A 22,867-nucleotide genomic window follows, 5' to 3' on the forward strand; every position below is an offset into this window, starting at 1 on the left:
TGTGGCTATTTAGGATCCATTTCCCTGCTTCTTGGCCGCTACATGATAGCCATTGGCTGGAACAAAAAAATGCCTCAGAATCGCTACACATCTAGGAGACAAAAACCTGGAAGGTAAAGCATACAGTGAGCTTGGACGATGCTTTGAGATGCTGGAAAGTTTATCGAAAGCATTCGAAAACTACCAAACAAGCGTTGAAGTTTTCAATCAAATGAGGAGTCTTCTTCAGTCTCAAGATAAATGGAAGACTGGATTTCGGAACGAGTGTAACTATGCTTATACAGGCCTTTGTAGAGTTTTGTTAAAACAAGAAAAGATTAGTGAAGCTCTGGCCGCTGCCGAAGAAGGTCGGGCCCAGTCCTAGCTGATCTTATGACATCCCAGTATGGTTTTCAAGGAAGTCAACCCGAAGGAAAGCGACTAGACGAAGAAGAATTCGGCATGTTAAACAATATTTCATCAAGCACTATTTTTCTATCTGTGTCAGAAAATAAGATAAATATCTGGTTACTTTTGAAAGAGAAACCTGTTCTTCACCGACAGAAGACGCTTTGCCGCCACTTTTCAGATAATGCAGCAGATGAAACATTACAGTCCCTAACCCAACTTGCCCAAGAAAACAATGGTATTCGTGCAAATGTTAACTGCGAGAATCGGTCCTTAGATGTCTTACGCGAAAACTGCTATACCGTGGTACGGTCATCCAAAAAGTGTTCACAGCAAACTCTCCAAGAGGATAACCCCCCCCCCCCCCCCCAGCCGCCTTGTACAGCTATGTGATTGCCCCGATACTGGATCCGATTGAGGGCGATGAGCTAATCATAGTCCCGGATGGTCCATTATGGCTAGCTCCGTTTGCTGTATTGCTGAATCCTTTTTCCAAATACTTGTGTGTATCCTTCAAAGTCAGATTTATTCCTTCGCTGACAAGTTTGAAAATTATTTCTCATTGTCCAAAATTCCACACTAACAGCAGTAGTGGAGCTCTAGTTGTAGGGGATCCAGACATGAGTGAAGTTGCCAACAGCCAAGGAAATCAGATCCTGGAGCAGCTTCCTTTTGCCAGACAAGAAGCATAGATGATTGGGCAGATTCTCAATACGGCACCTCTAACTGGAAATTTGGCCACCAAATGTAAAATGCTAAAACAGATTAGTTCGGTTGCGGTAGTGTACATTGCTGCACATGGACGCATGGAAACCGGAGAAATAGCGTTGAGCCCGAATCCTGAGAGGAAATCGCAGACCCCTGCAGAAGAGGATTACATTTTGACAATGACAGATGTGATGAGTGTGAAGCTGCGAGCCAAGCCAGTTGTCCTTAGTTGCTGTCACAGTGGTCGGGGAGAGATCAAAGCTGAAGGCTTGGTCGGTATTGCACGTGCCTTTATTGGTGCTGGTGCTCGTTCTGTTCTGGTGTCGATGTGGACCAGGCCACGTTGGAGTTCATGAAAAACTTCTACCACAACCTTTTTGAAAGGCGAAGTGCGAGCGACTCCCTTAACCGCGTAATGAAATATCCGAGATAATCCGAGAAGTTCAGCGATTTAAAATACTGGGCGCCTTTTACACTTATTGGCCATGACGTCACTCTCACGCCAAACGAGAAGAAATCAGGCTCTTCTAATAAAATTGAGAAACTATGTCCCCAAAAGACAGAAAGGTGAAGCAAAGTCATTTTCACCTTATGGTTGTATTTCTTTTGACTCTTCTTTCATACCAATTTTATCCGACTGTGAGGAACGTAAATGAGAATTATATACTGCCTGAAGTTGCCCAAGTAATGTAAGTTTAAGTACTCGAAGCAGTACCCCTTCTCTCTCTGTAGAGATAAATGACGGCTGATTTACTGTAGCAACGTCTATCTCATGTATTATGTTCTGTTTCAGTTTTTGCATAGATGATTAAGTACCAACAAAGAATTGCTCATTGTCCCTTAAAATTTGTAGATAAACCTAAATATAAGACTGAAAAATGTTAAGCTGAATGCTGGAAGTTGCTCAAATCATGAAGATATTTTGCCGCTGAGAAATAGAACGAGCTATTGTAGCAAATGAAGCGGGCTTTAATGATGTGAAGAAAAAATTCGATTGCTTACTGAGTTTTGGTGATATCGTAATTTACAGTCACTGCTTCCTCTTGCGTTTGTTGCTTTAATCGATTCTTAGATCTTAGCTTTTACACTCCTTGTATTACAATTTATTGTACATTTTTAGTTTTTAATTTTTAGAGTATACTAGGGTGTATACCGTAGGTTACATGTAAACTAGCTGATTAAGCTAAGCGTTAACTTATCGTTCCTATCTTATTTTGTTAAATTACAATAAAGAGCAAAGAGAACTTAAATGTTAAAGGATCAGTGTCCGACTGATATATCGTCCTTTCTCATAACACTAGTTTAAGATGTAGTTTCAAAGCTGTATTGTTATTGCCCAACAATAGAAAATGACAAACCAAAGGAAACGTTAAAATTCACTTCAATAGTAGTTCTAGACCAATCTAATTTGATGGGCTTTTAATTATTATCCTCCTTCATTTCGGTATTGCAGACACGCTTTAAATTAAGTTGCATACTTGACAATGCAACATAAACTAGACTGACACAACATTGCCCGTTTTATCTGCAACTGAACATGAAAGAGTTCGTTATTCAATGCTGTAGAATATCGAGCGACTAAACAGCTAAAATACTTCCAAGGAACACAACAAGTCAACAAACACATGGTTCGGACGAACAGAACAACACGACAGGGGGCACGTAATCCCTAACAAGTTCCCTGGACCGCGCATTCCTCCCCCTCAAGTTCCTAAACAATATGCGGCATCTCGCCCTAAACTAAACCTTCATGGGGGCAAGAGGGGTCCATCAGTAATAACGCTGTGGTGGTCTTCGGTCCCTTACTAGATATCGTCGATCAGGGGTGGCAGTGACTAAGCTTGGGTGTTCGGGTTTAGTGGGTGACTCCAACTCCCCACAGGTTACTTCAGAACTATTCACATCGGGTACTGCAACCTTCGGAACAAGACTTGCCTCTTTGCTATGGCCTGCCCTTTGAGCTGTTGGAGTGGGGCGAAGAGGCTCTGTAGTACGAGAAATTAATTGGTCATGATGTCTCTGAACTACCATTCCATCTTCTACAATCATGGACAAAAGTCTTGGGACACTTTTGCATTTCTGGGGCGTTTTCCAATTCACACAGGTCCAATCCCTCCCCTCACCCCGCAATCAATGTTGGACGCGCGTATCCAGAATTTTTTCCAAGTTTCAACTTTGTATAGGGTGGGGAGAGGGCGACCTACAAGAAAATTTCTGAAAGGATGCAGTGTTTTAAGAGGGAACCGAGAAAAGACAGAAAAATTTGAATACTGCAGTGCTGTCCCAAGGATTTTTGTCCAGGATTGTAGGAGACCGTAGTTCCTTTCTGCCGTGGAGAGTGTACGCGAGGCGTATGCCAAGGGTCTCTCGGATCCATCTTCCATAACATGGGATAGAACTGCGCCAACACCATAGGGTGATGCATCACAGGATACCACCAGCTCTTTCTCGGGATCATAATGCACTAATACGTCTGATAATTGAAGCTGGTTTTTGGCTTTATCAAATGCTTCTTGTTGTTCCACCTCCCACTTCCAAACAACATCTTTCCTCAGTAAACTATGTAGTGGTTCCAGAATGGATGACAGGTTAGGTATAAACTTCCCACAGAAGTTAAGCATACCAAGGAACGACCTCAGTTCAGTCGGGTTTTTTGGTGCTGGGGCCTCTTGAATGGCCTTCACTTTTGCTTCAAAAGGATGAAACCCCTCTGCATCAACTCGGTGCCCCAGGCACTCCAAAACTGGCTTTATTAACTGACGCTTTACTGCCTTGAGTCGTAGACCAGCTTCGGAGAGGCGTCTCAAAACTTTCTCGATGTTGTCTAAGTGCTCTTCAGTACTGGGGCCTGTAATAAGAATGTTATCTAACAGAACTCCCGTTGAAGGGATTCCTTGATGCAAACCCTCCATAGTTCTCTGGAAAATATAAGGTGCTGAGGCTACCCCGTAAGGGAGACGGTTATACCTGTACAGGCCCTTCTGTGTGTTAATCGTTAAAAATTCCTTAGAGTTCTCATCCACAAGCATCTGTTCATAGGCATGTAGTAAATGTTTGACCTCCAACTAATTTCGTATACAGATTATCAAGCTTGGCGATAGGATATTAACAGTGAGCTTATAGTATCCACAGAATCTTAAAGAGCCATCACTCTTCATGACGGGGACAATCGGGGTGGCCCACTCGGAATACTTGACTGATTCAATGGTCCCTGCCCTTTAAGTCTTTCTAGGTCTTGTTCAATTTTCTCCCTCAGAGCATACGGTGCTGTTCTGGCTTTATGGAAGATAGGGGTAGCCGTGGGATCAACATGGATTTTGGCCTTTGCCCCTTGTAGAGTTCCAGGCCCCTCCTCGAACAGCTGAGCATGTTTTTGCAAAATCTCTTCCATTCGCTTATTGTGTGACGAAAGCTGCTTCATTATGGGCCAATTCAGCTTGATTTTCCGAAGCCAGTACCTACCTAGAAAGCAGGCCCCTTGCCGCCTACAACCAAAAGCGGCAGCGAGTATTCAACCCCGTCATAACACACATACACAGAACAAGACCCTTTAGTTTTGACCTCTTCCCCGGTATATGTGCGAAGGACAATTCCTGACTGTACAAATTAGGGTGCTTGACCTGCTGAAACAAGGGAGTTGTATAATTCCTCGCTAATCACAGACAACGAGGCCCCTGTATCAACTTCCATTTCAAGGGGTTGCCCAGCAACACTTAGCTGTACTTTGTAGGGTAAAGGGCGTTGACTGCCAAAGTTAAACAAGGAATACGCACCCACACCCTGTTCCTCCCCTGGTGATTTCATGGCACCCTCAAGAAGATTGGTAGGCTCGGAGTTGTCTGATTTCTTGTCATTAACTGGCTGTGGTTGTTTCCCTTTCTTCTTAGTTGGGCACAATCGAGCTAAATAGGGCAAATTTACCACAACAATAGCATTTGGCATCCTTAAAATGACAGCTTTTGGGGTAGTGGTTGCCGCCACAACGAGAAGACTTAAGGTGATTCCTTAGTAAAAGAACCTAACATAGATTGTAGATGAAACTTGGTACACTGGTGTAACAAGTCAAGAAGATGATAAAAAAGTAATAAAAAGTGGGGGTCACCGTGCTCGTTTTGACGTCACAATGCTGACAAATGCGGCTATTTAGGACCCTTTTACAAAAACCGCGGGCAGCCCAAAACTAAACAAAAAGGAGAGATTTTTTCGATGGTGCATGTGGCATCGCACAGAATTTGACTTAAATGTACTGTTTAACCACTTACGTACCAGAAAAATGCCTTTTAATACCCTTGTTTTTACTTTACGCTCCAAAGTAGAGTTAAATTTGTCACGCGCTACTAGACCCGTGATAGCTCAATCAGTACAATTTAGTACAACTGCCAAAAAACTGAACATAGATTTGTGCCAATTTTTTTCTCATCGAAAGGAAGCACTGTCCTTATTAAAATCATGAAATAAAAAATGGGGGTCACCGAAATCGTTTTTGCGGTAGAGCTGCAGAAAGAGTGCACCAAATGCATTTTCTCCTATTTTTGAGGGAGGACTGGGGCGAGTTTCAAATAGAATGTATGTGAAAGGGGGAAGAAAGTATTAAAAAATCCGTTTTTACAGAATTTACATCGAGATATCACATTTAGGACACAATGTGATAAGGAAAGCGTTTAAATGAAAATCAAAGTGAGTAAGCACAAGTTAAACATCCACTATCGAGGTTCTCCGAGAGGAAGTCGAACTCAGCAACACGCGTACTGCTTACGTTATGCACATCCCCAACACACCTCGGCAAGAAACAACAGCAAGCAAAAATTCCAATAGCGTTTCTCTTCAGTCAACTTCATTTTAATAATGTTACTTCACATGCTCTTTTTTACGGCGGCCATCTTGTTATGCGCAGTAAGAGATGCGCAGTGCAAAACCAGGGAATCACCTTAACTTCACTTCCCTTATTAACTTTGACGTCTACTTTGTTGACAGAAGCTTCCCCTTCCTGACCGTCTGCCTTCTGTATCTCTGAAGCATCCTTATCTGTTGCTTCAATGACGAGAGCTAGATCAAGTGCCCGCTTCAATGTTAATTTGGGTTCAGCCAATAATCGGCGCTGTATTCTGATATCACAAACACCACGCGCCAGCCGATCACGAAGCAACTCATCTAACGTAATTCAGAATTCACAGCGTTCAGACAGGTGTCTTAACTCAGCTAAAGACATTGCAATGGTCTCACCTAATTGTTGAGAGCGTGTGTTAAACTTGACTCGCTGAGCAAAAGCGGAGGGTTTTGGCATGAAATGGTCTTGGAGGAGTTTTGCTAAATCCTCATAGTTTTTATCCTTTGGATCTTCTGGGGTAACCAAACTTAACAAAAGTTTATAGGTTTTCGCTCCCACACAAACCAGAAAAATGGATCTCCTCTTGTCAGGATCTGTGATTTCATTCGCTTCGAAGAAATTGTTTACACGCTCGATGTAATGGTGCCAATCTTCAGTTTCGTTGTACTCGTCCAACTTCCCAGACGTGGGCATGATTCACGTAGACTTTCCTTCCTTTGTCTACCTTGCAGTGGGCGTCCGAACACGTTCCTCGTCGCCAAACATGTAGTGTATCGAGCTACTAAACGGCTAAAATAGTTTCAAAGAACACAACGACGGAGTATGGTTTTTCCTTCCCAGTAAAGGACACGTTAGAGATTTTTGGAATGGAAATAGATAATAATCTGAATTTTTCTAAACATATATCAAATGTATGCAAAAAGATTAATAATCAATTTAATGTTATGTTGCGCTTTAGAAAACTCATACGCAAGGAAATCTTATTCAAACTTTACAAAGCGTATATTTTACCTCACTTTTATTATTGCTCCTTTGTCTGGCACTTTAGTGGAGCGCACGATGCGGATAAGCATGAAGCTTTAAATAAAAGAATACTTAGATTTATACTTGGAGATTACTCGTCTCCATACAACACTCTTCTCTCAAAAGTCAGCTCTACTTCTTTGTTAAACAAACGCATTCAAAATTTCCTCATTCTGTTATATAACAGTTTGTTTTTCACTCATTTTCCTACTTATATGAAGAATATGTTTTCACTCCGGTCCTCTTCGTATGATCTTCGTGGCAACTACATTCTTTCACTAAGTAAACCTAAAACAACTACCTATGGTCTTAACTCCTTTTCTTACTTTTCAGCTAAGCAGTGGAATGCACTGCCGGACTTTTTTGGTACCAGTTTTTTTGCAGACTTTAAGACTAAAATACAAGATGTTACCTTCATGTAGATTCTTTTTGCCTGACATACTTAAACTTAAAATTGTGAATTGTAAATGATATTTTCTTTCCTTGCATTTAATGTATATATATTTTCTATATAGTTTTTATGTAGTGTCAGCTCGAAGATATTAGCTTTTTAGCTACTCTAAAATTTCGAGTATAAATAAAGTTTTATGTTATGTTATGTTATGTAACGAGTCAACAAGCACATGGTTCGGACGAACAGAACAACGTGACAAGGGTCATGTGACCCCTAACAAGGTCCCAGGACCGCACAAATGCCTTAATTCACTCCCATATCACCAAAAGAAAAAGGCAACGACCGTGGAGTTTGTCGATGAGACAGTAAAATCTCCTCAACCGCCTCATAGGGAAATCCACGACAGTCTTAGTTCTGGATTCCACGCCGTAGATTCCAGATTCCATATACTGGATTCCGTATTCATTGGAGCTTTCAATGGAGCTTGGCCATCGCTTTCGGATTCCAATCGCAAGTGAAATTCTGAATTCCCTTGAGCTGTATTCCGGATACCAGAGCTCAGGATTCAGAATTCCACAGCAAACATTTCCAGCATCCGGATTCGCTAACATGGGGCGAGGTCAAGAAGGTCACCGTTGGAACCGGCAAGCATCATTGGTTGTTTACCATTTGCAACTTGTTTCCTTAAAATCCGGTTGAAAAGGTATGGCGGACACTGTAGAGACCTCGAGTTAGTGTCCTCATTAGCGAGAGTCCTTAATAGCTGGACTTTATTTCAGTCAAACGTCTGTAGTTTATTTTTGCCTGGGATTCAACTGCTGTCTATATTATCGGGGTGTCCATTATAGCGGGTTGTCCGCAAGGCGAGAGTTAACTGACTTGACTGTATGGAACACGACTTTTTGGGTCGTTTCAGCGGAAAAATTTCCGAGAGCAACGGAACATCTGAATGGTAGTCCTGTTTTTCCGGACGGAATGTCTCAAACCGAAATTTGAGTTGCATTTCTTCTTGATACAAGTTTCAAACCCTCGCGGCCTTTTTTCCCGGTAATTGGAACTGAGAGAGAAAACATAGTGGGGAGAAGTTGTTAAATTAGCGATTGAATTCATCTTGTGTGGTTGTATTCTTATTTCTTGTGACGGATCAGTTTTATAAACCACTGATATTACAGCAAGGGAGAAATTTGATCTCTCTTAGGGCTTAAAGGAGTTATGTCACGAAGATATTGCTGTTTTAGGTCAATTCTTTACTAATTCTTTACCCAGACACAAAACACTCCTGTCAAGTCACAAAGAAGAAACCAAACAAATTACCATAATAGTTTTTTGGCGATTTTTGCAGGCATATCTTTGAAACTTGAAAACGTTGGCCCAATTTTTTGAAGTTTCAACCCAAGTCCATCCTTGCCATGTGTTGCAATAGATGACATAAAACAGGGTCGATGCCTAATTATAGTCTTGAATAACAAAACTGGGCTATTATTTTTGGAATCCAAGACACATTTTAGCTTTTTAATAAGATAGCAAGTTGCGTGAAATAGACCCTTTAAAAGGTTAACAGCATCAAACAGTCAAAAACTTTAACTTATCATATCTTCATGATTATCTGATTTCAGCCGCCTCCCTTCGTGAGGAAGAAAAAGGAAAAACTAGATGTTGAAAAAGGAAAGTCTGATGAAAACAAGATGGATCAATATAGGTTTCTGGGGAAAACGCCCACCTCGGCCCCTCCCTTAAGCCAAAATTGGGCAGGTGGGTAGTTTCCCAGAAACGTACCCTTCGAGTAGAGGCTAGGTTTTCGCGTTGGTCCAAAATTAAACAAGTTGACAATTTGGAGATTTTGCAATTTGAGGAGTGCTCTAACATAAGAAACTCAGCAATGGCTAGGTTGAGCAAACTGATCGTTCGCATTTCTTTGTCTCTTGAAAGTGTAAGTCCCTTCAGTTTTTTGGTTACGATGCACAATGATATTGAATTTCAGAGAGGCATCAGCTACTGTTATTTGCAATGATAAGAAACAAGGGCCCCAGTTTCCTTTACACGTGTTTTTCTCATATTGTAAGTACAATTTAGAATCTTTAAAACTCGTCAAAACGGTTTCGAGAAGGCTCTAGAAGCAAACAGAAGACACAACACAAACACAAGGTTTATTCATTTTTATTTCAAATATTTTTAGTACGTTTTTTGTTTCTTCCCAGAAATTCTCTTATAAATCAGTGCTAGCATAATTATTGGCATATACGAGCACTGCTATAAGCATATTATGCTACTTTTGCAGGGGGGATCCAGGAATTGTTATTGGGGGGGGGGGCAATCTTTGGTTCAGAAAGGACTGTTGAATTTTGTTGTGGCAAATTACTTTCCCCACAAGTTGTGGTTGCACATTAGAAATTTCGATGATGTTTCAGTTAAAAAACCAGCCAGTTTAAAAGTGATATACTATCCTTTCGATGGGTCAGGTCTAATAGCTAAGGGAGGGGGGGTCCTCCGGATCCCCCGGACCCTCCCCTACGATCCGCCACTGTTTTGCGAGCACAATCTGTAAAAGCCTAGCTCAAACTTGATCTAGTTCAGAAAAGATTGAACTCTTTCTTTCAACTGATGAAGTTCCTCTTCTGTCAAAAGAGACTGGGATAGGCTAAAAAGGAAATAGCAAATACGAATCTGTTTAGTACATAACTAGACCTTAAGATTCGAAAACTGTTCTCCATAAGTTAGAAGAAGGAAGAAGTATACAGGTCCTTTCCATAATGACAGGCTGACTGGTTAGAGAGCAGTGCAAAAACCAAGCAAAAATGTAACGCCATTGTTAAAGAAAATAACTAACTGAAAAGAAAACAAAGAAAAACAGGAAACTTTTGGGAATGACAGTCCGTTTTTTGTTGTCGTGTTCGCTTCTCTAATCACTAATCACATACATGACGTGAGCGAGAGTCCCGGCGAGAGTTCACCTGCCGTGGGGAATGAGGGCATTTCCGACCCTTTTTCTAGAACGATGTCAAAATCAGCAAAGGCTCCTGACAAAGGCAACACAGCGAAAACGCGAGGAAACCACTAGACGTGACTTCTAGTGCCCAATTTGCCGTTTTGCCACTTGGTCGAGTGGTTTTTAGATCTGCAAGTCGCGGTCGTAATTATACCACATTGTCTTTAGAACACCCAAACGTTTCATATTATCAACCAAAAAAATAAAACGTCTGGGAGTGTTTATAATTTGGAATGCAACGTTAAATGAAGTACAATATATAAGGAAATAAGCAAAGAGTAACCTTGGGAAGCGTCACGGCCTCCTGCTAAAACCGGGCTCTTCATTTTTAAAAGATGTGGAAAAATATGTAGTACAAATAAAGCAATTCACGGAAGGAAGAAAAAGTTTTCGTTTGTAGTACATGTAAATGGCCAATATTTCGAATAGTCAAAGGGCAAGCAAACAGAACAATCACAATTTGCTACGGAAACAGACACTTAGTAGTACAAACATTGTCATCGGGGTCGCTAAGCAACGCGCATGTCACAAACCTTGAGAGTCACCCAGAAGAACGAAGTAAAGAGATAGACTCAAAGCTGTTGTTGCGATTTAATACAGCTATCGACAATTTTAAAACAGTTTTAAAATGAATAAAGGGTGATATCATAGCATAAAACTTCACCTGTTCAGTATGATTGAGAGAAAAGAGAGTAAATATGAATTCTCCTGTACCGCCCCCTCAAAAATTAAACATTCATCGGGACTTTTCCCTCCGCCTAGGTTCATTTTCTTTGTTTGCTTTACTGTGGATGAATATTTTTGTATTATACTCGTATACTTCCCATGCATGTCCAGTTAATATAGTTCCGTAGCCTTTTCTCTTCGTAGAAAATGTCATAAGTTTAAGGCAGCACAAGAATTTTAAGCATTTCCACTTTGACAAAATATTACGTTTGGGGAAGGTGTAAGCTTGCGTGAGCAAAGACTACAGACGGTTCAATGGTCAGTCATCCGGTAAGTTTAAAAGTCTTTGTCTTTAGTGTATCGCCTCTTTATATGAGAGGGTTTTAAAAGCTCTGATTTGTTGTACTTTCATGAGGTATGCAGATTTCAAGAACGGCTCCAAAATTTGCTTTTTGCGACCGTGATATGAAAGTTACAATATGAAAAGGCGAAATTTACTTGTAAGAGTTACGATCGACGCTCCAATAGGGTAATGTACCTGGCGGAAAGCCGTCTCATGACGATCGGGAAGGTGTCTATTTATATACCTTTATATGAACGAACCAAGCTTTATTAGCCCTACTCGGAGTTATGTGGAAGTGTTATCGATATCACAAGGGATATGCTTAATTCTGGACAAGGGAAAATTCAGGGTCGACCGAACATTCAAATTGAAATGACGAAACTTTTAGTTTACTATCAATACTATAAACATACACACTAAACATAGCGGTAAGTCTTTGGCGAACCAAAGAGGCGGTAAGTGGAATGGATGCATGAATAGTTGGTATTCCGTTGCTTTTATTTATGGTGTAGTCATATCAACGAACAAAACAAGCTTAGCCCGAGGTAAGCAGAGTCATGTCGGACGTGTCGTGTCTTTGGAGTTACGAAACGACGTATATTCTTCTTGGCGACATTGTAGCTGTTATTTCTAAGTGGTTCTAAACAGAGAACGCTTATAGGTGTTTTTCTTCTTAGTTCATGTCAGGAAAACGAACTAAACTCCGAAGGGATACTTGGGCATCAAATTTCATTTCCTTGTTCTTTGTGTTATTAACATATTTGTAAAAAGCCAGGGCCGTACACAAAGGAGCTTCATGTAATTTTAGGGAGGTGAAAAAAGTTAGCGAATTTAACATTAGATGATTTCTCTTATGTTATAAGAATGGTCTAGAGGCTTCTAATTTGACTGATTTGAAGGGCCAGTTTTATATTTCTCGTGAAATTAGACACAATAATAGAACAACTTTTTGAATCAATTATCCTGCAAAGTGATTAGACTCGATAATTTCTGTCGTGATTACGTCATGCAGGATGTAGGATCAGTAGGTTGGTACAGCCTTCCGTCAAACGTCGTGCTTGAATTGCGCCCATTGTGTTCGTAAAGTGTCTTAAGCCCTTTTCAAACGGACGCAACATTGTTAGTGGTTACATTTTGCCGGCGTCCTTTTGCACACCCTGTTGCATGTTGTAGCGTGTTGCTGGGAGTTGTTGTGCAAAGTTTGACACCAGTCAAACTTTTAAACCAGCAACTCCCAAAATTTCTTTTGTTCTGTGATCGCCGAAGCGTAGCCCAACAATGTTGGATCCGTAATATAATGCATATGGCAGCGCTTCCAACGTTGTTGAGGCCACGCACGCGCATTAAACATGGTCTCCTTAGAGTTTACAAAGTCTTTATGGTCTGTATCCTTTCCACGCCGATGCACTGCAGGTCCCAACAATGTTGGGAGTTGTTGCATCCGTTTGCACACTACTGCCAACACGAACGCAACAACTCACAACATTGTTGGCCTAATAATGTTGGGATTGTTGCGTTCTTTTGCACGTAGCTTAAGCTTTCTCAATACGAATCTGTGCCCGAACAAACGATACCTATTTAAGTCTCGTAATGGAGTATAAAAGTCATAAAATACACGCGTTTAAGAATCACAATGTTAGGCCTCCAACATTTAACTACATAGAGCTGTAAGGATCGCAATGTGTCTTCTAGCTAAATTTACATTCGCAAGTAGGAGGACTGTAGATAATTTGATGTCTTAGGCATCTTAATGTATCCTAGTTAAGTACATTATGTAATTTGGTGTGCAGTAAGTTAGATGTCTCCAATTAGTTTACAACTGTGTAAAGTAAATAACTATCATTATCATAATATTACCATTATCATTATCATTATCATTAAATTTTACAAGATTATTAATTTTTTAACACAGGAGCTGTGGCAAAGAGTTCAATTAAAGCTACATGTGAAAGGAATGTCACATATCCTGTCAAGAAAACAATGGAGCACAATGACTTTGAGGAGGACACTTTAAGAGGTGTTTATAAACTGAATGAAAGGAGTTTAGTATAGTTGTTGACGTTGTAACATAGGTTTTTATTAATCGCTATTTGTAGAAGAAGTAGGAAATTTTTAAGTTCTTTTAGTCTTGATCTTTGGAAGCCTGTGTAGCTAGCAGTTTGGTTGTAGAGTTTATAGCCTGTTCCCGGCGTTCAGATAGTGGAGTGCAGCGCGAAGTAAAAGACCGGGAGAAAAAATAAGGAGGTGAGGGAGAGGGAGAGAGGAGGGAACCTCTCACCCCCTACCCCACCCCCTCGCCGTTTTTCCTACTCGCATCTCTTCGCGCCTTCCCCTCGATTTGAACGCCTGGAACAGGATAGTTGCAGAGCGCGCACTTTTCCCCCATTCCCTTCGCGGCTGCTCCGGTCGTTCAGGGGCGCGCTCCCCGCTGAAAACAGCCAGCCACGCAGACTAGATTGACCACCATATTACACCTTGCCTCATAAAACGTCTTTAGCCGGAAAGAATGAACACGTTTGTCAGAAAGTGCGAGTAAAGAAGGTACGAGAAACAGTTAAAGAACGTTCCTCGTCCGTGCTTCCTATCTCAAACAGTCCACAGTCTTGTTTAAAACCAAGTATTTGCATTAACCCCGCTAATATGAACCTTGGTCGCTTAAATGGGGAAGTGTCATACTAAGCCTTAACTAAAATAGGGGATGGCAGGTTTAATTTAATGCTGACTATCCACCACCTGCTTGAAGTCTTATATCACTCGAACTGTTGATTGCTCAGAACAAATAGAGTTCTAGGTTGTCTGATTGCTTGACGTAACGTTGCGGAGAAGGTCGACTGCCGACTTCAAAATGTGGTTGTTGTGAAAATGGGGTGATCGTACTGTCCCGATCTTAATAGCGGAGCCTGCATTACTACAGAAATTGGAAAACTATCGAAGTAAGAAAATTTGGTTATGACGTCAGCGTACGCCCGCCAGTACGAACGCTGTACAGACTGTAGGAATGTGGCAGGGATGACTCGATCTGCAAGTAAGGGGATCGACGAGGGAGTCCACTACATGCATCTTCCGTTTGTCTGGGCGAAAATTTAACCAGTTAGTTTTCTCAATCATTTATCAATTAAAGGGGTTAGTTTGTAAAGAAACTGTGGTGTTGCGTCGGTAGGTAAGTAAAACTTGCACAAAGACTTATCAATAATTAAAGCAAATCAGCAACGTAGAAAGATTGATAAACTGACGTTCAGAATGCTAGCCCTTTGTTAGAGCGAATTGGTCTGACTAATTTACAGCTGTAGTCTAGTTAATGCACGGGACAAGTGAACGTCTCACAACAGTTGTGTTGGGAGGTAAACTCTGATGCAAGGCATGTGCTCACACTTCCTCAGGAACATTGTTTTCGTTGTAGAAAAAGCAGAAGTACTCAAGAATGCGGGCAATGAGGCGTACTCAAAGAAAGATTTTGCCAAAGCCATTTTCTTTTACACGGAAGGAATCAGAATTCAATGCACGGATAAAGAACTTGTTTCCAAGCTGTACAACAACAGATCGACGGTATACTTTTATTTAGGTAATATACTGAATGAGAGATCAGAAACTAACTTTCTATTTAATGAGGTGCGTGGCATTTAAGGATATCTCTATAGACCTCCTTTAAAATTCAGTTTCGAGAGTGCACGCTCATTTCTTGTAAAAGTAAGACTCGAAAACCGAAGGAAACCTTTGGCTGTCTGTGTCTTTTTAACCAATGTTCAAGCTCTGCAAAGGCAAGTGCTGAAGATGGCGCTAATGATGTTTTAATGGTGATTCTTATGCCTTTCAAAAATATAGTTTCTCATTGTTCTGGAACGAAAAAAAGAAAGAGGGAGAAAGTTTACATAGTACTGAGTAATTCGTAAATGAGAGGTTTTTAAAAAAGGCCGACCTAAATTAAGTGCCGAATAATTTGATACGGCTCTTCGATGAGTTAATACCGTAAACGGTGAGTCAGAGTGTAACAGTTGTGTCCATTTTTTATAAGACGGGGGCTGTAAACCAAATTTAATTTTAATGTACGTGCTGCCTATCAGCTAAGTGTCACGGGGTAACTGTTTTCGTCTTAATGAGAGTCAATTTTTTGCGTAAGGGTGTCCGGAATTATATTTAGATATATATTCTTCTTAAGGATGATTATCATATGGATATCTTTTTCAGAAAATTATTATGATTGTCTGAATGACGTAAAAGCTGCAACAGCACTACGACCATTTTATCTCAAGGCGATTATCAGAGGTAAAAATGAAACTGACTTAAAAATCTCAAGCTTTATTTCTCTTCTATGACAAATGACAAATGAGTCAACTTTGTTTCATTAGGAGCGAGGGCCTGTTTAAAGTTGAAGCAATTTGAAGAAGCCATGATCTGGTGTGAAAAGGGACTGGCCGTATCCTTTCTTAGATCAATACACGCTGCCTCATCGCACAACTATTATTTTCGTTACTTTTGACATTTCACAATCAACTTTTTTTTTTAGCTTTCAGTAAATTAGAAGTTGAATCAATAAAGGTGATTAAAAATGATGATCTCTCAGTGACGAGTATTAACGGTTTACATTAAAGAGTAGCTGCCCTTAATATGTACAGAAAAAGATTCCATTTTTTAAACTATATCTGTTACTGTGCTTCCTACTGTCATAATTACTACTACTAATCCAAAAACTACGCAAGTCCTAGGTTAATAATGAATTTAGATTATTTTCTACACCTTTACCCCTGTAAGATTGACAAGGACAACCAGGAACTGTTGGAGATAAAGAGTTGTTCTATCAAGGAACATGAAAATCTGTCAAAACAGGAAGGCGACGAAGAAGCAAAAGAAGAGGACGATTCAGGAAACGACCCGAAATCTCATGATTGCACATGCAAGTCAACTGCAAACAAAAAGCGATTGAAAACACCTGGCCCCGGTTGTTCAAACGTTGGATAGCGCTTTCCACCGGATAAATCACTATCAAACAGATAGCGTAATTGATTTCCGTAATACTCATCCACTTGATAGTGGTTTATCCGGTGGATAGCGCTATCCAACGTTTGAACAACCGGGGCCAGGGTCTTAACTAACTTGAAGTGGGTCTGTACACTATATTTCGTATGTCAGGCAACATTTGTAGTTTTATTCTCGATCTGGCCTTGAATAGGTCACTTATTGGCAGAACTCAAAACTCTTTTTGTATTTATATTTCAGTAACTGCAGAAACGCATAAGACTGCTGGCAATAATGCATTTCTTAAAGATGATTTTGTCACAGCTATAAACTTGTACACAGAGGGAATTGAAGTAAAATGCAAGGATGAGGATCTGAAGGCAAAATTGTACAACAACAGGGCTTCAGCCCACTATCACTTGAGTGAAGTATCATTCATATTAACTCAAAGTGTCCTTGAACATTGCATTTAATTTATGTGCCTTAGTAGGTTCAATTCATGCATACATCTTCCCGTTCCGTCAATTCATTCTTCGCTGCATTCGCAATGAATCTTATAAAATACTCACAATCTTGCTTGGTCACTAAACTTTCGCTATATAGCATAAAGTGTGTTGTCGTATCGGATTTGAAAACACCTCAAACTTACGCAAGGTTTACATATAAAGTGGACGCTGCCCACTCAGTCAAATTGAATCTAATTTTCGTGCGGATTATTCCTTGTAATGTGCGTATGATAAAACTCTTTTTCAGGTAATTATCCAGATTGTCTAAGTGATGTAAAAGCTGCAACAGCACTACAGCCTTCTTATCTCAAGGCAATTATCAGAGGTGAAAATAAATCTCAGTTGAAAACGCGTTTTTTTCCTAAAACAATGATTTTAAAAGAGTCGACTTTTTTTTTTTCACTAGGAGCGAACGCTTATTTTAAGTTGAAGCAGTTTCAAGAAGCCATCATCTGGTGTGATAAAGGACTAACCGTATCCTTTCTTAGAATAATGCACGCAGCCCCTCGCACGACTATTATTTTCTTTACTTTGAATATGTCACGATCAACTCTTTTTTACCTTTCAGTAAATAAGCAGTTTGAATCGATAAAGTCGATTAAAATAAGTGACCTGCGAGCAGCCATTGCATGATATGTACAGAAAGGGAGTCAACTATTTGAAAATATAATATAACCACTATTATCGCCAACAACCACATAAGTCCTAGTTTAAGAAAGCACATTATTTTCTGCGCCTTCACTCTAGTAAGATTTACAAGGACAACCAGGAACTGTTGCAGATAAAGACTTGTTCTATAAAGGAACACGAAAATCTGTCAAAACAGGGAGGGAACGAAGAAGCAAAAGAAGAGGACGATTCAGGAAACAACCCAAAATCTCTTGATTGCACATGTAAGTAAACTGCAAACAAAAAGCGGGCTTGTTGACCAGGGCCTTTACTTGAAGTGGGTCTACACTACATTTCGTATGTCAGGCAACATTTTGCAGTTTTATTCTCGGTATGGCCTTGACTAGTTTACTTACTGGCAGAACTCAAGACTCTTTTTGCATTTTTATTTCAGTAACTGCAGAGACTCACAAAAATTCTGGCAATAATGCATTTCGTAAAGACGATTTTGTCACAGCTATAAACTTGTACACGGAGGGAATTGAAGTGAAATGCAAGGATGAGGATCTGAATGCCAAATTGTACAACAACAGAGCTTCAGCCCACTATCACTTGGGTAAAGTATCATTCATATTAACTTAAAGCATCAACATTGTATTAAATTTATTTGCCGTAATAGGTTCGATTCATGCATGCATCTTCCCGTTCCGCCAATGCATACGTCGCTGCATTCGCAAGGAATCTTATAAAATACTCACAATCTTACTTTCGTTGGTCACTAAACTTTCGGTAGATAGCATAAAGTGTGTTGTAGTATCGGATTTGAAAAAACCTCGAGCTTACGCAAGGTTTACATATAAAGTAGACGCTGCCCACTCAGTCAAGATTTGATCTAATTTTCGTGCGGATTATTCCTTGTAATGTGCGTATGATAAAACTCTTTTTCAGGAAATTACCAGGATTGTCTAAGTGACGTAAAAGCTGCAACAGCACTACAGCCGTCCTATCTCAAGGCGATTATCAGAGGTGAAAATGAATCTCAGTTGAAAACGCGATTTTTTCCTAAAACAATGATTTTAAAAGAGTCGACTTTTTTTTTTCACTAGGAGCAAACACCTGTTTAAAGTTGAAGCAGTTTCAAGAAGCCATCATCTGGTGTGATAAAGGACTAACCGTATCCTTTCTTAGAATAATGCTCGCAGCCCCTCGCACGACTATTATTTTCTTTACTTTTAATATGTCACTATCAACTCTTTTTTTTCTTTTTTTTTCTTTTTTTTTTTTTTTTTAATAATAACATTTATTTGGTTACAACACTTCTAATAACAATACTTACATTTACATGGAGAAAAAATAAAAACAACGTACAAGAGATAAAGGAAAAATACAATGTTACAGCATTTGCAACCAATTAAGCCTGAAAAAATTTTACAAAATAGACTACTGTTTGCAAAATTGCAAAATAGAACACCCCTTACCAAACCATATGTATTTTGAAACTGATTTTAAAGTATTTAAAATGTATTTTCAGTATTTGAACACTATTTTCCTGTATTTTAATACTATTTGACAAAAAAATTTAAATTTTCGCCCCTGTATGAAATATATCTTGAGTGTAGTTAAATTGTATTTCATGTAAAGGAAAACCTCTCTCATCAATTTACAATGTATTTTGTTTAATAAATATGATTAAAATAGAGTATTTAAAATGTATTTTGGGCATAGAACCACTAACACTGTTACAAACAGAGTTCAAATAGACTATTTGAAATATGTTTTAAGGGCTTTTATGCTGACTGTAATTAAGATACTTTTAAATAGGGTACTTTAACTCTGTTTTGAGTTGTATCTAAAATGTATTTTGAGACGCATCCACTCACAAAGTTACAAACATAGTTCAAATAGACTATTTGAAATATGTTTTAAGAGCCTAAATGCTGACCGTATTTTAAATCCTTTTAAATAGGGTACTTTAACACTGTTTTGAGTTGTATCTAAAATGTATTTTGAGACGCATCCACTGACAAAGTTACAAACAGAGTTCAAATAGACTATTTGAAATATGTTTTAAAACCTTAAGAACTGACCGCATTTTAAATACTTTTAAATAGGGTACTTAAACACTGTTTTAAGGTCTATTTGAATTGTATTTTGGGCACACAGCACCCTGACTATAAAAACAGATTATCCATAAACTATTTGAAGTCTGCTTAAAGTCATCAAATGCTTACCTTATTGTAAATACTTTAAAGTAGTGTACTTGTAACTTATTATTACTAGGGTGCAATACTGTAATGTCTTTTGGGAGACTTATACTCAGACTATAAATAAAAGTAACAATTGCACAAAGTTAATTTTTAAGCCTTCATCGTGTCACGAACTCATAAATGACTCAAAACAAGCTGTCACATATTGTGCAGTTACGGGACTTTCCATAAGTTTTTTAAAAGAAACTTCTTAAAATCGCATTTTAATTTCATATAGAAATTTTTTTACAAACAGCCGGAGCCGCAGGCCGAGAACCGGATGCACGCGGTCAACAGAGGTTTATCTAAAATAAGCCCTTGAAATTACATAATAAATAAATTATCCAAGCTAAGATCTCACCTCATATATATTGCATTAAGAAACAAAGCTCAGATATGAATAAACTCCGACATATGGTTATCTTTCTCTCATAGATTATTCCGCACACGCATGGCATATTATTTCTAAGATGTCACGCGCGACTGAAATCACGACTTCGCGCCGCGGTGATGTGACAAATGCACGTGATAAACAAACCGTCCTTTGTCCTTTGCTCATTTCAAATTATTGTACCGGCGGTTGCTGTGATGGCGGGTGCGCTTGATTTTACTGTTTGTTACGATCTTACAAAAGTATACATTTCAACTCTGCGGATTGTCTGAACACGTAGATGTTGCATTTATCACGGATCAAAAATGGGTATGACTCCTCAGCGACTGTTATGTACTTTGAAAGGATCTGGTTCAGTTTCTCTCCGAAGCACGCGGTCTTGTGCTGTCTTGTGTGTTAATCCAAGAGTCTTCTGTTATGTGAGTGTTATACACAATATATGCATAACATGTTACTAAGACGCTTAAGTATACGCCATATGAGAAACAAATGGAGGGTAGTAAACATTTATATACTCCCGCCTGTACGGCAATTTTAGTTTTTACAGGGTTCCATGCTCAGCCTCGCTGTTCTCAGTCACTTGATGTCACGTCACCGACCTCTTTCATGCTTATGTTTTTCTTTATCAGCCAAAAATTAAACGTTCAGGCGTAGCCTGCAAGCTTCTGATAATAATTGAGTAAAGCCGTGAATATAATAAAAAATGTAAGTTACATGTATGTAGATTATTATTTACCGGTAACGTAACGCAATACTCTTTTGAAGCGGAAGATTGATAGCCTGTGTACCGACCCCCTTCCCCTCCGATTTTTATTGAGGGGAGGGGGTTTGTACACAGGCTAAAGATTGATTTCAGCATTTCTGAAAAATTCCATAAGAATTTCCCGAGAATTCGTAGGGAAATCAACGTAAAGTAATCGGCTAAGAGATAATTCCGGTGAAATCCTAGCGTAGGACTGTGTGGAGAAATTTCGCAGAAGTAAATCTTGCTTTTTCAGAGTAATTTTCGACGGTTTTGTATTCATTTTATTTCATGAATTTAAATGGTATTTTCATCCTGTTTTTGTACTGTTTTTATGCTCTTTCGACCGATTTTTGTACTGTTTTCAGACAACTCTAAGGCTATTTTCTTACAATTTTATACTGTTTTTGCATTTTTGCATCCTATTTTTGATGTATTTTCACAATATACGCGTGCTATTGCTTTTCTTCCTCTGTGGTATTTTAATACTATTTCCAACGTATTTTTATTGTATTTGCAAATACGATTATTTTACTAAATTTCGAAACCCATTAAAAAGCTATTAAAATATATTTTGAAGCATAACATTTTAATAGCGTTTTAAACAGGTTAAAACACCTTTAAAATCAGTCGAAATTATATATATATAAATAAAAATAAAAATATATATTTTTGGACCTATTTTAAACCTGTTTTTTTTCAAAATACGTTTAAAATTGCCATTAAAAATAGTTTTAAAATAGTGTAGCAAATTAAAATATGTTTCTGAAACTGTTTTTATCCTGTTTTTATTCCGATTTATAAGATATTTTAGACCTGTTTTGAGCCTTGCAAAAGCCCTGGAATTTTTTATATATTTTAAACGAATTTAAAAATACATTAAAAATTCTTTTTTAATAGCGTTTTAAACAGGTTAAAACACCTTTAAAAGCAGTCGAAAAATACATTAAAAATACACTTTTCACCCTATTTAAAACCTATTTCACAAAACAGGTTAAAAACCGTTTTCAAAAATAGCTTAAAAATAGGGACGATACAACAAAAACATAAGGAGTCTGTCCTACCAACTAAAAGGTGATTTGCATTTGCATTTGTTTCTGCATCACTTTTAACTTTTGGAACTTTTGGAATTATTTAATAACAGCAAGTTCATTTGTCCGAGGGGCAAAGTTTAAGAGGGCTCCATTTGTTTTTGAAGGAGGACATATTGTTATTATTAGAGGCAATCTCTTTTTCAATTTCCATGGAGTTCATAACGGTTTGTAACTCTTTTTTTACCTTTCAGTAAATAAGCAGTTTGAATCGATAAAGTCGATTAAAATAAGTGACCTGCGAGCAGCCATTGCATGATATGTACAGAAAGGGAGTCAACTATTTGAAAATATAATATAACCACTACTATTGCCAACAACTACATAAGTCCTAGTTTAAGAAAGCACATTATTTTCTGCACCTTTACTCTAATAAGATTTACAAGGACAACCAGGATCTGTTGCAGATAAAGCTGACTTGTTCTATCAAAGAACGCGAAAAGGTGTCAAAACAGGGAGGCGACAAAGAAGCAACAGATGAGGACGATTCGGGAACTAACCCAAAATCTCTTGATTGTACGTATAAGTAAACTCGCAAGAAAAAACGTACCTGTAACGACGGTCTATACTTCAAGATGACCTACAATTTGTCAGGCATCAAATGTTATGTTTTGTTCTCTTCTCTGGATTTGACTCATGCAGATACTGGCAGAACTCAAAATTAAACTCATGCCGTTTGTATTTTCATTTCAGCAATTGCAGAGACTCACAAAAATGCTGGCAATGATGCATTTCTTAAAGATGATTTTGTCAAAGCTATAAACTTGTACACAGAGGGAATTGAAGTGAAATGCAAGGATGATGATCTGAATGCCAAATTGTACAACAACAGGGCTTCAGCCCACTATCACTTGGGTAAAGTATGATTCGTATTAACTTTATGTATTGTCAACATTACATCAAAAATTCCGTATCCAACATGCCATCGTCTATTCTGCATCCCGGCCCTTTTACGTAAAGACACTTCTGGAATCTCAATTCAACTGTCAGTATT

The 22,867-nt window shown here is 38.8% G+C and overlaps 1 protein-coding gene and 1 long non-coding RNA gene across 2 annotated transcripts in view; both read left to right on the top strand.

Moving 5' to 3' along the window:
* Positions 1 to 22,867, top strand: part of LOC140926136 (stress-induced-phosphoprotein 1-like) — a 73,133-nt gene that overhangs the window by 48,345 nt on the left and 1,921 nt on the right. Inside the window, exon 5 of the mRNA XM_073375928.1 lies at positions 22,567 to 22,728. Within this exon, the coding sequence (XP_073232029.1) occupies positions 22,567 to 22,728 (162 nt within the window). The remainder of the gene's footprint in view (positions 1 to 22,566; positions 22,729 to 22,867) is intronic.
* On the top strand, positions 14,740 to 15,749 carry LOC140928524 (uncharacterized). Its single transcript, XR_012164651.1, has 3 exons — positions 14,740 to 14,897; positions 15,521 to 15,598; positions 15,682 to 15,749. It is a non-coding gene; the product is annotated as an uncharacterized lncRNA (long non-coding RNA).

This window comes from Porites lutea, chromosome 2, assembly GCF_958299795.1.
Source record: "Porites lutea chromosome 2, jaPorLute2.1, whole genome shotgun sequence".
Classification (NCBI taxonomy): domain Eukaryota; kingdom Metazoa; phylum Cnidaria; class Anthozoa; order Scleractinia; family Poritidae; genus Porites; species Porites lutea.